The following is a 15,433-nucleotide window of genomic DNA, read 5'->3' on the forward strand; positions in this document are numbered from 1 at the left end:
AGCACCACGGAGGAGGCATTCAATGTGTCGGTAGCAACTGCAAATGCCGGTTCAAGGTCATAAGGCCATTTGGCCCATCAAGTCTACTCTGCCATTCAATCATGGCTGATCTATCTCTCCCTCCAAACCGCATTCTCCTGCCTTCTCCCCATAACCCCTAACACCCGTACTAATCAAGAATCTATCTATCTCTAAGGTACACAAAAGTGCTGGAGAAACTCAGCGGGTGCAGCAGCATCTATGGAGCGAAGGAAATAGGCAATGTTTCGGGCCGAAACGTTGCCTATTTCCTTCGCTCCATAGATGCTGCTGCACCCGCTGAGTTTCTCCAGCACTTTTGTCTACCTTCGATTTTCCAGCATCTGCAGTTCCTTCTTAAACAATCTATCTATCTCTGCCTTAAATATATCCACTGACTTATGGCCTCCACAGCCTTTTGTGGCAATGAATTCCACAGATTCACCACCCTCTGACTAAAGAAATTCCTCCTCACCTCTTTCCTAAAGGAACGTCCTTTAATTCTTAGACTGCCCTCTGGTCCTAGACTCTCCCACTAGTGGAAACATCCTCTCCACATCCACTCTATCCAGGCCTTTCAATATTCTGTACATTTCAATGAGGTCCCCCCTCATTCTTCTAAACTCCAGCGAGTACAGGCCCAGTGCCGACAAACGCTCATCATATGTTAACCCACTCATTCCTGGGATCATTCTTGTAAACCTCCTCTGGACCCTCTCCAGACCCAGCACATCCTTCCTCAGACATGGGGCCCAAAATTGCTCACAATATTCCAAATGTGGCCTGACCAGCGCCTTATAGAGCCTCAGCATTACATCCCTGTTTATGTATACAAGCCTTTTTGAAATAAATGCTAGCATTGTGTTTGCCTTCCTTACTACTGATTTGACTTGCAGATTAAATTTTTGGGAATCCTGCACCAGCACTCCTTTGCACCTCCAATTTCTGGATTCTCACTGAATTTACACCGAAGATAGACACAAAATGTTGGAGTCACTGAACGGGACAGGCGGCATCTCTGGAGAGAAGGAATGGGTGACGTTTTGGATCGAGACCCTTCTTCAGATGCCATTATTCAATGATACTTCACAGTGAAATGCTTTGTTTGGCATACAGCCCGGTAAAACCATACCGGGCTGTATGTGACCGAGACAGTAGACATGGGCGGGGACAAAGTTACAAATGTTCAGCGAACAGTCCTGATCCACTGCTCGTACTTACTTACTAAAGGGCCTGTCCCACGAGCATGCGACTCCATGCAGCAGGCGCGACCTAACATGGTCGCTTGAGCCGTATGGCTTCGCGGGTCCGGTCCCACTTCGATCGCCGGAGCCGTATGGAGTTGGGCGGAGCTGGTCCCGACATCGCGCGGGGCTCCAAAGAACCGACCGTGTTCAAAAATTCCGTGCTGCAACAGCCTGCCGCTATACGCACCGCCTCGACGCCGTACGTCACGCGCGGACTTCGCTCGAACTTCATGTCACTCACTCGACCTCTGCGTGGCCCCCACTTCTGGTTTGGTCGCGCTAGTCACATGCTCGTGGGACTGGCCCTTTACTTATTGTCTATTGTCTATTGACCCGAAACGTCACCCATTCCTTCTCTCCAGAGGTGCTGCCTGTCCCGCTGAGTTACTCCAGTATTTTGTGGCCATCTGCAGTTCTTTGTTCCTAGCTTTGCTGAACCTGAAATAGTTTGAGCATTGTTTTGTGACTGATAAATGGCCTTTTAAAAAGGGCACAGCCTGTTCCTGTACTCTATCTCCCACTGAACCACAGGTTTACAATAGGCAGTGGTGTTTGTTCTTTCATTGTGCATACTCGAGCCGAGGGCAAGACCATTGTTTATTGCCCACCCGGAAATTAGAGTCACCCAGCCCGCACACAGGTCCTGTGGCCTAACATGCCCACGCTGGCCAAGATGTCCCATCAGCTTCCCATTCAATGTTCCTGAGCTCTCCTGAAATCTATGCCTCTAGTTCTTGATCTTCTGCTCTGGGTAAAAGTCTCTGCAATAGGTGCAGGAGTAGGCCATTCGGCCCTTCGAGCCAGCACCACCATTCAATATGATCATGGCTGATCATCCCCAATCAGTACCCCGTTCCTGCCTTCTCCCCGTATCCCCTGACTCCACCATCTTTAAGAGCCCTATCAAACTCTCTCTTGAAAGTAAAAGTGTTAAATCTTCTCCTTCTCATCTTGAATCGATGCCCTCTAGTTTAAGACTCCCTCATGCAGGGACAGAGACAGGGATGGTGGTAGAATCAGATGCTGCTGGCATTATTTGGGTTCATTATTGTCACGTGCACTGAGATGCAGTGAAGAACTGCTTTGAGTGTAATCCTGGCAAATGGTACCATGCATGAGTGAACCAAACCATAAACAAGTGCAGAGGTCATGCAAAGAAAAAAATACACAGAGTGCAGAATATGGTGTTGCAGCTTCATAGAAAATGCAGATAATAAAATGTGCAAGGGCCACAATCAGGTAGATAGGAAGATCGGGAATACCTCCGTAGCTTATGAGGGTACGCTGAATAGTCTGATAACAGCTGAGGAGAATCTGTACTTGAATCTGGTGGAAATCGTCTTTTCAAACGTTTGTATTTTCTAACCGACGGGAGAGGGAATGACGGGCGTGTGTGTGAGTGGTCATGCTTTGCCAGGGTCCTGTGGTGGCGTGGTGTAGACAGAGACCATGGTTGGGACGGCGGGAGTGGGGAGACTGGTCTGGGCTACATCCACAACTGCAATTTCTCATGATCTTGGGCAGAGCAGTTGCCTGACCAAACTACGGTGCAATGAGAGGTTATGAGGAGAAGGCAGGAGAATGGGGTTAGGAGGGAGAGATAGATCAGCCATGTTTGAGTGGCGGAGTAGACTTTGTAGGCCGAATGGCCTAATTCTACTCCTATCACTTAGGACCTTCTGATGCTTTCTGTGGTGGATCTTTACAAATTGGAATAGACAATAGGTGCAGGAGTAGGCCATTCGGCCCTTCGAGCCAACATCGCCATTCAATGTGATCATGGCTGATCATCCCCAATCAGTACCCCGTTCCTGCCTTCTCCCCATATCCCCTGACTCCGCTATCTTTAAGAGCCCTATCCAGCTCTCTCTTGAAAGTATCCAGAGAAGCGGCCTCCACCGCCCTCTGAGGCAGAGAATTCCACAGACTCACAACTCTCTGTGCGAAAGAGTGTTTCCTCGTCTCCGTTCTAAATGGCTTTCCCCTTATGACTCATGGCAGACGTTGAATTTCCTCAAGCTTCTGAAGAAGTCGAGACATTGTTGTGCTTTCCTGGTCGTGGTATCAATGTGGTTAGACCAGGACAAATTGTTGATAATATGCACACACAGGCACTTGAAGCTCTCAATCAGGTCCACTTCTGTTTAAGAGGCAATTAGATTGGCAGTCAAATAGGCAGAGCATAGAAGGAAGGCCACAGTCATAATGTACCTTAGAACACGTGACCATAAACTAAACTAATGTAGGCGGATGCGATTATAGATTGATAGGCTAAGAGGTCTGTGTGGACCTTGCCGTCAGTCTAAGGGGCTGTTTCTGTGTGGTACAACTCTGTCTCCATGAGGTGTTGCATATCCTGAATGGTTTAGACAGACAGTAACTATCACTTTCAGTGTAGAGATCAAAAGACCAGCGATGACAGACGAAGATGAGTGCTGTAACTACCCGGATTGGCATGAAGAATAGGCACTCGGTGAATGGTTAGAGTCCAGGATGCAATGCTGGGATATCACCATCACTCGCCAGGCTTTGTCCGGTCCACATCTCTTTTCCAGCTTTTTCCCCTCAGCCTGAGGAAGGGTCCTGACCCGAAACGTCGATTGTCCGTTCCATCCGCAGATGCTGCCTGACCCGCTGAGTTACTCCAGCACTGTGTGAAACGTCACCTATCCATGTTCTCCACAGATGCTGCCTGACCCGTTGAGTTACTCCAGCACTGGATAGGTGACGTTTCACAGAGTGCTGGAGTAACTCAGCGGATCACGCAGCATCTGTGGAGAACATGGATAGGTGACGTTTCACAGAGTGCTGGAGTAACTCAGCGGATCAGGCAGCATCTGTGGAGAACATGGATAGGTGACGTTTCACAAAGTGCTGGAGTAACTCAGCGGATCACGCAGCATCTGTGGAGAACATGGATAGGTGGCCTTTTGGGTCGAGATTCATCTTCAGCCCTGCAGAAGGGTCTTGACCCGAAATGTCACCTATACATGTTCAGTTTATTTTATTGTCCTGTCTTTATATGTTGTGTCATTTTGTGTACTAGCCAGAGTCTGCAGTTCGTTGTTACTCTGCTTGTTTCCAGCCACGTGCAGTGTGAGGCAGGTAGAAGCTTAGAGGACCTGACCAGCCGTTACCTCCAGGTTGCCTCTGGACTATTCATAGGTTTCCGCTGGGCTACTAACAAGACTCTGTGACTGTTCGGTGCCTCTGCCACCCTCTCCAGCTAGCCGCTGGAAGGCACAAGTCACAAGCCCCACTTTATCATCAAGCACTTTCATTTTACGCATGAACAGCAGTTTTGAAAAACGCAGATCACTTTATGAGCATTGTCAAGCATCGAGTGTTTAAGTTTCATTTGTACCAGGTTAGGGTCAGATCAATGCTATTCTTTCTTGCTGCGGCTTTAAATGCAACAACACAACAACATCCTTCAATATAAGCAAGTGACTTATGGGCCTTTCCCAGCACCTATAGTCAGTATTGAAGCTGGGTCTCTGGCACTGTGAGGCAGCAAACTCTGCCACTGCTTCACTGTGCCGTCTGTATTAAGACCTGCGTATGTGACTGGGTTGAAGCAAAAGCAAAGGCTCAGTTCAATTTAATTTATTGTCACGTGTACCAAGGTACAGTGAAAAGCTTTTAGACAATAGGTGCAGGAGTAGGCCATTTGGCCCTTCGTGCCAGCACCGCCATTCAATGTGATCATGGCTGATCATCCACAATCAGTACCACGTTCCTGCCTTCCCCCCATATCCCCTAACTCCGCTATCTTTAAGAGCCCTATCTAGCTCTCTCTTGAAAGTATCCAGAGAACCGTCCTCCACCGCCCTCTGAGGCAGACAATTCCACAGACTCGCAACTCTCTGTGTGAAAAAGTGTTTCCTCATCTCCGTTCTAAATGGCTTACTTCTTATTCTTAAACTGTGGCCCCTGGTTCTCGACTCCCCCAACATCGGAAACATGTTTCCTGCCTCTAGCGTGTCCAAACCCTCAATAATCTTATATGTTTTCACACCCAACCCTTCCATATGTCTTCGTCTCCCCCTGACTCTCAGTCTGAAGAAGGGTCTCGACCCGAAACTTTACCTATTCCTTCTCTCCAGAGATGCTGCCTGTCCCGCTGAGTAACTCCAGCATTTTGTGTCTATCAGGAGGTACATGTAATCCCACTGACTGAGTACAGAGGGGGGGAGAACACAGAAAACTCTTCACCAGCTTGTTGATATAATCTCTGTTTTAAAGTTTTCTCCTCTTATCTTTCACATAATGTTTGTTTCTCTGTGTGTCTGTGTTTCCGTCCCCCTCTCTGCCCTTAATAATCTTAAATGTTTCAATAAGATCCCCTTTCATTCGTCTAAACTCTGGAGTATACAAGCCCAGCCGCTCCATTCCCTCAGCACATGACAGTCCCGCCATCCCGGGAATTAACCTGGTGAACCTACGCTGCACTCCCTCAATAGCAAGAATGTCCTTCCTCAAATTAGGAGACCAAAACTGCACTCAACACTCCAGGTGTGGTCTCACTAGGGCTCTGTACAACTGCAGAAGGACCTCTTTGCTCCTATACTCAACTCTTCTTGTTATAAAGGCCAACGTGCCATTCGTTTTCTTCACTGCCTGCTGTACCTGCATGCTTACTTTCATAGACTGATGAACAAGGACCCCCAGATCCCGTTGTACTTCCTCTTTTCCCAACTTGACACCGTTCAGATAATAATTGGTAGACACATAATGCTGGAGTAACTCAGCGGGTGAGGCAGGAACGGACTTGTCCAGTCAGTGGAAAGACGCGGGTTTGCAGGGCAAAGTGCTGGTGATGCAAGTGTATAGTCTGCGGTGGGCTCTCTTTGGGCAAGTCGCATGGACTTGTGCTGCGGTTTGAGATGTGGTGCCAGTCTAATTGTGCTTCTGTGTCCAGATCTGTGCAGGATCGACGAAGCCTCGTGCCACATTCAGGATGAGGTTCTCCGCTTCGAGGCCATCATGAGCATTCACAAGCAGATGGACGATGACGCCAATGGCAACGTGGATGTTGAGGAGAGCGACGAGGTCAGTAATGCAATGTCCCAACGCTAACTCCTCACCCGCTACCTGTCCCAGAGGGGAGAAGAGGGAATGACCAGGGTGTGATGTCGGCTGCTTTCCCGAGGCAGGGTGAAGTGTAGATGGAGTCGATGGCGGGGAGTCTGGTCTGTGTGACGGACTGGGCTACAGAGTTAAAGGTTCAGGTTGAGACCTGTACCCGTACTAATCAACAATCAATCTATCGCTACCTTAAATATATCCACTGACTTGGCCTCCACAGCCTTCTGTGGCAAAGAATTCCACAGATTCACCACCCTCTGTCTAAAGAAATTCCTCCTCATCTCCTTCCTAAAAGAACGTCCCCTCCAGCCCGTACGTGTGTGTGTGTGTGTGTGTGTGTGTGTGTGTGTGTGTGAGACACGCTACCCTCTAACACGCGTGTGTGTGTGAGACACGCTACCCTCTAACACGCGTGTGTGTGTGAGACACGCTACCCTCTAACCAGCGTGTGTGTTTGTGAGACACGCTAATAATAATAATAATACATTTTATTTTTGGGCGCCTTTCAGAAATCTCAAGGACACCTTACAGAGATTAACAGGAATAAAAAACATATAATCAGAATAAAATAAATAATAAAGACATCACTGAAACACAAATTAAAAACAGAATTCAGTCCAAAAACAAAAAAATCAAAAACACAATGTGAAAAGAGAGCAGCGGCAGCTAAAGCGCGCCAGTGTCCACTCTCCCTTCCGACAGCCATCTTGGACAAAGACTAACAGGATTACTTACAGACAAAAAAAAAAAATCATCCCCCCACAATGGATACCACTGTGGGGGAAGGCACAATGTCCAGTCCCCAACCCCAAGTTCACCCAAAGTCAGGCATATTGAGGCCACCGCAATTGCCTCTACGGAGGCCCGATGTTCCTGGCCGTTCTCACCTGGTGTTGTTGCCCCGGCGTCGGGAGAGTCCTCTCAGCGGCTGGGCCACCTGGAACGGCCGCTTCCTAGCTGGAGACCGCGGCTTCCGAAGCCGACAAGGCCGCGCCGGCCTGGAGCTCCCAGGCTCCCGATGTTGAAATCGGCGCCGCCCGCTCTGCAGTCCCGCAGCCCGGAGGTGTTGAACACGGCTGTCACAGCTCACCGGAGCTCCAGCGCGTCGATCCAGCGCGGCGACCCAGGCAAGGCGTCGCCCGCTCCGCTCCGCGACAGCGCCCCAGCGCTGTGCCGCCACCGAGGCCAAGGTGCTGGGTGGTCCCCGCCAGGAAACGGCGCTCCAAGCCCGCTGGTAGGCCACGAGGACGGGTCGACGGGCAGCCCGGAGAAAAAGCTGCCTCACCGACCAGGTAGGGACCTAGAAGTAAAATTGCCCCCTACCCCCCACATTAAAAAGTCAATTTCTCCAACGGACGAAACACAGGACTTACTAAAAACTTTTTTAAAAAGCGAAGTAAATGGACGGCTGCTGGTTAGCAAGATGACCCGCTACCCTCTAACACGCGTGTGTGTGAGACACATTACCCTCCAGCACACGTGTGTGTGTGTGAGACACGCTATCCTCTAGCACGCGTGTGTGTGTGACACGCTATCCTCCAGCACGCCTGTGTGTGTGTTTGTGAGACACTCTACCCTCTAGCACGCGTGTGTGTGAGACACTCTATCCTCTAGCACGCCTGTGTGTGTGTTTGTGAGACACTCTACCCTCTAGCACGCGTGTGAGACATGCTACCCTCCAGCACGTGAGTGTGTGTGTGCGACACCTCCCTTGCCATGTGGCTCGGACACCGGGCACAGCAGCCACCGTCAGGGCTCTGTCTCGATGTGATTGTGGCCCTCCAGTCACTGACAGGTCCACAATGGCAGCAGTTCCTCCATTATCCCATCACAAGGACAGGTGGCTTTTGATGCCAATCTCAGGCGTATAATAAATCTAACAGCAGTTGATGACTAGACTGGGAAACTAAACAAAGAGCAGCCATTCCCCTTCGCTTAGCAACGGCGTGTACGTCATATGCGTTGGCGTGCTTTGTCCTTGAAAGAAAGTCTGATGTTGGAGTCCACACGGTGACGTGAATGGCAGCCCTGTGTGAGTGAGTGAGAAAGACTGGGAGGAAATGGGTTTGAGAATGTTCAGATGAAGACAGTCTTGTAACATTCATTCTACCCCATAAAGTATTTCACAAGTGGTGCTTTAAAGTGTGCTGCCCATTAAGTGACTCAGGCGGGCATCGCTGGCGGTGCGTGGACACTTATACATTGCTGACCACCGCAATGTCCAGTCTGCACCTTGGCTGAGAGACCATGCCTTAGACCAGGGGCCGGCAACCTTGTTCTGCATAGGGGCCAGGACCCATGTGTGTGAGAGGATGGCGGGCCACATCTATCGCCATAGTGGTGACACTTGGTGTTGTTTTAGCATTAGTTTTCACGTGTTTTACAATTAGTTTTCTGCAGTTCCCAGATCAGCTCGCGTGCCCCGGGACTGGCTGCAGTTCCCATGTCGCCAAAACGAATTGAAAAAGAATCCGCCTGCGGGCCGGATGATATTGGGTTACGGGCCGGATCCGGTCCGTGGGCCGGACGTTGCCGACCCCTGCCTTTAATGGATCCTTCACCTCCCCACCATCGAAGGGATTTACCCGAGTCGCTGCCTCAAAAAGACAGCCAGCATCATCAGAGACCCACACCACCCTGGCCACACACTCATTTCACCCCTGCCATCGGGATGAAGGGCCAGGAGCCTGAAAACTGTAACGTCCAGGTCCAGGGTTGTAGTTCCTTCACTACAACCGTCAGGCTGTTAAACACTACAAGCTCTGAACCTTTTCTCCCAGAAGTTGTGAATTTGTGGAATTCTCTGCCACAAAAGGCAGTGGAGGCCAATTCACTGGATGAATTCTAAAGAGAGTTAGATAGAGCTCTAGGGGCCAGTGGAATCAAGGGACATGGGGAGAAGGCAGGCACGGGTTACTGATTGTGGATGATCAGCCATGATCACAATGAATGGCGATGCTGGCTCGAAGGGCCGAAGGGCCGAATGGCCTCCTCCTGCACCTATTATTTATGTTTCTATGTTTTAACTACATGGACTAATATTGTTATTATTGTACTATTATTGGTGGGTTTTGTGTGTATGTACAGTATGTGTGAGAGTGCATATACACACACACTGAACTTCTCTCGTTTATTATATTTACAGTGCGCTATGTTTACATATCTGTTGTGCTGCAGCAAGTGAGAATGTCATTGTTCTATCTGGCACACATGACAATTAACACTCCTGACCCTTGATCTTGGGCAGCAGCCCAGAATACTACAGGAAGGGAGGGAGATTCCCTTGTCATGTATCTGTACACTGTAAATGGGTGAATTCTATTCATGTATTGCCTTTACACTGACTGGTTAGCATGCAACAAAAGCTTTCCACTGTACCTCAGTACACATGACAATAAACTAAACTGATGTGTTGGAAGGAACTGCAGGTGCTGGTTTAAACTGAAAGATAGACACAAACTGCTGGAGTAACTCAGCGGGACAGGCAGCATCTCTGGAGAGAAGGATTGGGTGACGGTTCGGGCCGAGACCCTTCTTCAGACAGTGTGCCCCACGGCACCCATTCCTTTTCTCCAGAGATGCTGCCTGGCCCGCTCAGTTACTCCAACTTTGTGTGCCTATAAACTGAACTGATTTCCCCCACAGACAATAACAATGTGCCTCTTGTTTTAAGTAGTTTGCAGAGCTGCCAAGTAGTACGGATTTTCCGTATTTTGTACGGAAATGCGATAAGAATACGGATGTACAGTTTTGCGTTGTTAAATATGGATTTTTTTCAAAGTCCCTATTTAACAACGCAAAATTGACCATAGATAATCGGAACAACGAGGTGTAGCGGGGCAGGTGGTAGCAGCCGAGATCGGCCCGACTTCCTGTTTCCTTGCCATGCTACCGGCCCGGTGGGGTTGACGGGAACTTGCTGCTTGGAAAATGCAGGGATGTGGGGGGTCATGCTGTACCTCTGGGGATTGTAACAGATTAAATCTATTGGTGTTTTGTGTTTCAAGGTCTGGATGATTGTTTTTGTGGGCGTTGGTCTGCCGCGGTGCTTGGGTTGGGGTATCTCTGTATCTCGTTCTTTCTTGTTTCCCTTACTGAAGTAGAGGATGGCTGCAGCCAACACAGAGAGCGAGAGATGCAATAAAGCAGCAATGACATATAATACACAATAAACTGATTTACACACACACAATAAACATTCGGGACGACAGATGGCACAATGGGCTAAGTGTTCGGCTGGCGATCGGAAGGTAGCCGGTTCGAATCCCGCTTGGAGTGCATACTGTCGTTGTGTCCTTGGGCAAGACACTTCACCCACCTTTGCCTGTGTGTGAATGTGTGTGAGTGATTGGTGGTGGTCGGAGGGGCCGTAGGCGCAGATTGGCAGCCACGCTTCCGTCAGTCTGCCCCAGGGCAGCTGTGGCTACAGAAGTAGCTTACCACCACCGAGTGTGACTGAGGAGTGAATGAATAATGCGATGTAAAGCGCCTTGAGTATTAGAAAGGCGCTATATAAATCCCATCCATTATTCTTGTACTCTTACATGGGTATGACCGCACATAAAAAATATTTTTTTCAGCAAAATGGCACCAGGTAGAAATACTAATTTCCTCAGCAAAATACTGATTTTCAGGTACTAGAATACTGAAATGTTCTGACAGAACATGGCAGCTCTGAGTTTGAGGTTACTGATTTGCCTCCTGATTGAGTCACTGTGGTTCATTGTGTAGCAGCGAGTTTTCTTTCTTTGGTTTAGTTTCGAGCTACAGCGCGGAAACAGGCCCTTCGGCCCACCGAGTCCACGCCGACCAGCGATCCCCGCACACTTGCATCATCCTACACACTAGGGACAATTTTACAATTTTACCAAAGCCAATTAACCTAAGTGTGGGAGGAAACCGGAGCACCCGGAGAAAACCCACACAAGTCACAGGGACAACGTAAAACTCTGTACAGACAGCGCCCGCAGCCAGGATCTGGTGCTGTGAGGCAGCAACTCTAACGCTGCGCCACCGTGTTACCCAACGAAGACACAAATGCACAGGAAAAAAACATAAATAGGCACAAAATGCTGGAGTAACTCAGTGTAACTTCAGACTGAAGAAGGGCCTCGACCCAAAACGTCATCCATTCCTTCTCTCCAGAGATGCTGCCTGTCCCGCTGAGTGACTCCAGCATTGTGTGTCTATCTTTGGTTTAAACCAGCGTAGAAACATAGAAAATAGGTGCAGGAGGTGGCCATTTGGCCCTTCGAGCCAGCACTGCCATTCATTGCGATCATGGCTGATCGTCCCCAATCAATAACCCGTGCCTGCCTTCTCCCCATATCCCTTGATTCCACCAGCCCCTAGAGCTCTACCTAACTCTCTCTTAAATCCATCCAATGATTTGGCCTCCACTGCCCTCTGTGGCAGGGATTTCCACAAATTCACAACTCTCTGAGTGAATAAGATTTTTCTCACCTCAGTCTTAAATGACGTCCCCTTTATTCTAAGACTGTGGCCCCTGATTCTGGACTCGCCCAACATTGGGAACATTTTTCCTGCATCTAGCTTGTCCAGTCCTTTTATAATTTTATATGTTTCTATAAGATCCCCCTCATCCTTCTAAACTCCAGTGAATACAAGCCTAGTCTTTTCAATCTTTCCTCATATGCAGTTCCTTCCTACACGAATAAAACCATAGGATCCCTTCATCCATCTGAGAGCTTTAGAGTCATACAACATGGGCACAGGCCCTTCTACACAACTCGGCCAGGCCAAACCATCTATGCTAATCGCACCTGCCTGCGGTTGGCCCATTTAGCTCTTGGGGCTAAGAGAATCAAGGGATATGGGGAAAAAGCAGGAATGGGGTACTGATTTTAGATGATCACCCACGATCATGTTGAATGGCGGCGCTGGCTCAAAGGGCTGAATGGCCTACTCCCGCACCGTCATAAGGAATAGGAGTAGAATTAGACCATTCGGCCCATTCAATCATGGCTGATCTATCTCTCCCTCCGAACCCCATTCTCCTGCCTTCTCTCCCGTAACCCCTGACACCCGTGCTAATCAAGAATCTATCTATCTCTACCTTAAATATATCCACTGACTTGTGGCCTCCACAGCCTTCTGTGGCAAAGAATTCCACAGATTCACCACCCTCTGAATAAAGAAATTCCTCCTCATCTTCCTAAAAGAGCGTCCTTTAATTCTATGACCACTAGTCCTAGGCTCTCCTACCAATGGAAACATCCCTCCAAAGTTTTGCTATCCAAGTACTGTACGTGAATTCATGTTACACCTTTTTAAAATATTTATAAAATAGACTTTATTCAGGTAATAAATATATACAATACATGAACCATGCAAAAGATTCATCTGACATTTTTCAGAGGCTATACAATACTGTTTACATACATTGCTCAAATTTCACAAATTTATCACAAATTTATCTCCCACCCTTGCCATCATGTGATGTGATCAGGACTTTCATATGATGAAAGACTGGATAGACTCGGCTTGTACTCGCTAGAATTTAGAAGATTGAGGGGGGATCTTATAGAAACGTACAAAATTCTTATGGGGTTGGACAGGCTAGATGCAGGAAGATTGTTCCCGATGTTGGGGAAGTCCAGAACAAGGGGTCACAGTGCAGGCTCGAAGGGCCGAATGGCCTACCCCTGCACCTATTTTCTATGTTTCTAGGTGGCCCACTGGCGTGGAATCCCTTCCCTTATTTTGAGGGGCGTCTCCACCACACCCTGCCCCCCATGTCCAGCAGAGGAAGGACCCTCGACTGTGGTCCTGTGGAAGCTGCATGCTCACAGCCTGGCCGTGCCACAGCAGCTTGGCCTCCTGAACCTCCTCTTCCCCCCATCACTCCTCTGCCAGGGACGGGAACACTTCCTTCTTCACCAGAAGGGCAAGGTGACGGGAGTGATGTCTATAGCCAGGCTTGTTTGCAGGTGTTCATATGGCTGCAGCAGCGAGCACTGTGCCTCAGAGTAGTGAATACACACGAGTAGTGAGTATTTGTACCGATGAACAGAATTTGGATTGCTCATTTATTTAGTTTAGTTCATTGTCACGTGTCCCGAGGTACAGTGGAAAGCTTGTTGTTGCGTGCTATCCAGCCAGCGAGAATACTATACACGATTACATTGAAACCGTCCACACTGTACAGACACATGATAAAGGGAATAAAGTTTAGAAACATAGAAACATAGAAAATAGGTGCAGGAGTAGGCCATTCGGCCCTTCGAGCCTGCACCGCCATTCAATATGATCATGGCTGATCATCCAACTCAGTATCCTGTACCTGCCTTCACTCCATATCCCCTGATCCCTTTAGTCACAAGGGCCACATCTAACTCCCTCTTAAATATAGCCAATGAACTGGCCTCAACTACCTTCTGTGGCAGAGAATTCCACAGATTCACCACTCTCTGTGTGAAATTTTTTTTTCTCATCTCGGTCCTAAAAAACTTCCCTCTTATCCTCAAACTGTGACCCCTTGTTCTGGACTTCCCCAACATTGGGAACAATCTTCCTGCATCTAGCCTGTCCAACCCCTTAAGAATTTTGTAAGTTTCTATAAGATCCCCCCTCAATCTTCTAAATTCTAGCGAGTACAAGCCGAGTCTATCCAGTCTTTCTTCATATGAAAGTCCTGCCATCCCAGGAATCAGTCTGGTGAACCTTCTCTGTACTCCCTCTATGGCAAGAATGTCCTTCCTCAGATTAGGAGACCAAAACTGTACACAATACTCCAGGTGTGGTCTCACCAAGACCCTGTACAACTGCAGTAGAATCTCCCTGCTCCTATACTCCAATCCTTTTGCTATGAAAGTGCAGGTTAAAGCCAGTGAAGTCTGATTAAAGATAGTCCGAGGGTCACCTGATTAAAGATAGTCCGAGGTCTAGTTGGTGAGAGGATGGTGCAGTGCCAGGTAACAGCTTCTCACTGTATCTCGGTACATTAGTTTACTTTAGTTTAGAGTTACAGCATGGAAACAAGCCCTTCGGCCCATCGACTCCGCGCTGACCAGCGATCCCCACACATTAACAATATAACTATACACTCCAGGGACAATTTTTACGTATATACCCAAGCCAATTTACTTACAAACCTGTACGTCTTTGGAGTGTGGGAGGAAATCGAAGATCTCGGAGAAAACCCACGCAGGTCACGGGGAGAACGTGCAAACTCCGTACAGACAGCATCTGTAGCCGGGATGGAATCCGGGTCTCTGGCGCTGTGAGGCAGCAACTCTACCGCTGCGCCACCGTGCCGCGCATATGACAATAAACTAAACTGATGCTGATTAGGGCATGCAGTAACCAACTGGGTGGCACCAATGGCGCCAGTAATGGCTGCCTCGCCAACAGCCTGTCCTGTCCCATCTCTGCTTTTGTTATTTTGAGTCTTAAGGGTATGTTTTAGTGTTTCTTGGTATATTTTACGTGGGGGGGGGGGGGGGGGGGGGATCGGGGAAACTATTTTCAGCCACTTACCTCGACGGAGATGCGCTTTTTTCCCCGTGTCGCATCTCCGTCCCCCCCTGCGGCCTAACAATGTGGAGCAGTGCGGCCTTTCCTAGGGCCTGGCCCGGAGCTTCAAGCGCGGAGGGGCGATACATTGCCGAGGATCGCCAACTAAAGCGCTCCAGCCGCGGAGCCTGTGCACTTTAACACCGTGAAGCCACGGTCTCCGGTAAGAAGAGGCCGACTCGGGAGCTCCATGCTGCGGAGTGTTCCGATCCGTCCCGACGCCGGAGTTTCCATCATCCCGACGCGAGGGCTTGAACATCGGACCGTCGGCAGCGGCGACTGCTGAGGATCAAACGCTCTGACCACCATGGGTGAACAAAGGAGGAAGATGACTGAACTTTATTGCCTTCCATCACAGTGAGGAATGTGGATTCCACTGTGGTGGATGTTTATGTTGAATTGTGTTAAATGGTATCGTTGCTTTTCACTTAGTGTGGCTGTGTGATAACTCAAATTTCAGTGTACTTTAGTTGGTTAAGTGACAGTAAACACGAACTTGAACTTGAACTTTCAGGTGGGTGTGCAGTGACTGAGGGAAGAGACAC

At 48.9% G+C, this 15,433-nt stretch overlaps 1 protein-coding gene across 2 annotated transcripts in view; it reads left to right on the plus strand.

The window, feature by feature from the left end:
• The window catches only part of stim1 (stromal interaction molecule 1), a 96,861-nt gene that overhangs the window by 48,668 nt on the left and 32,760 nt on the right, over positions 1 to 15,433 (plus strand). For both annotated transcript variants that reach the window (XM_033022186.1, XM_033022188.1), the window contains exon 2: positions 6,187 to 6,317. In XM_033022186.1, the coding sequence (XP_032878077.1) occupies positions 6,187 to 6,317 (131 nt within the window). The remainder of the gene's footprint in view (positions 1 to 6,186; positions 6,318 to 15,433) is intronic.

The sequence above is a fragment of the Amblyraja radiata genome, chromosome 6 (genome assembly GCF_010909765.2).
Source record: "Amblyraja radiata isolate CabotCenter1 chromosome 6, sAmbRad1.1.pri, whole genome shotgun sequence".
In the NCBI taxonomy this organism is placed as follows: domain Eukaryota; kingdom Metazoa; phylum Chordata; class Chondrichthyes; order Rajiformes; family Rajidae; genus Amblyraja; species Amblyraja radiata.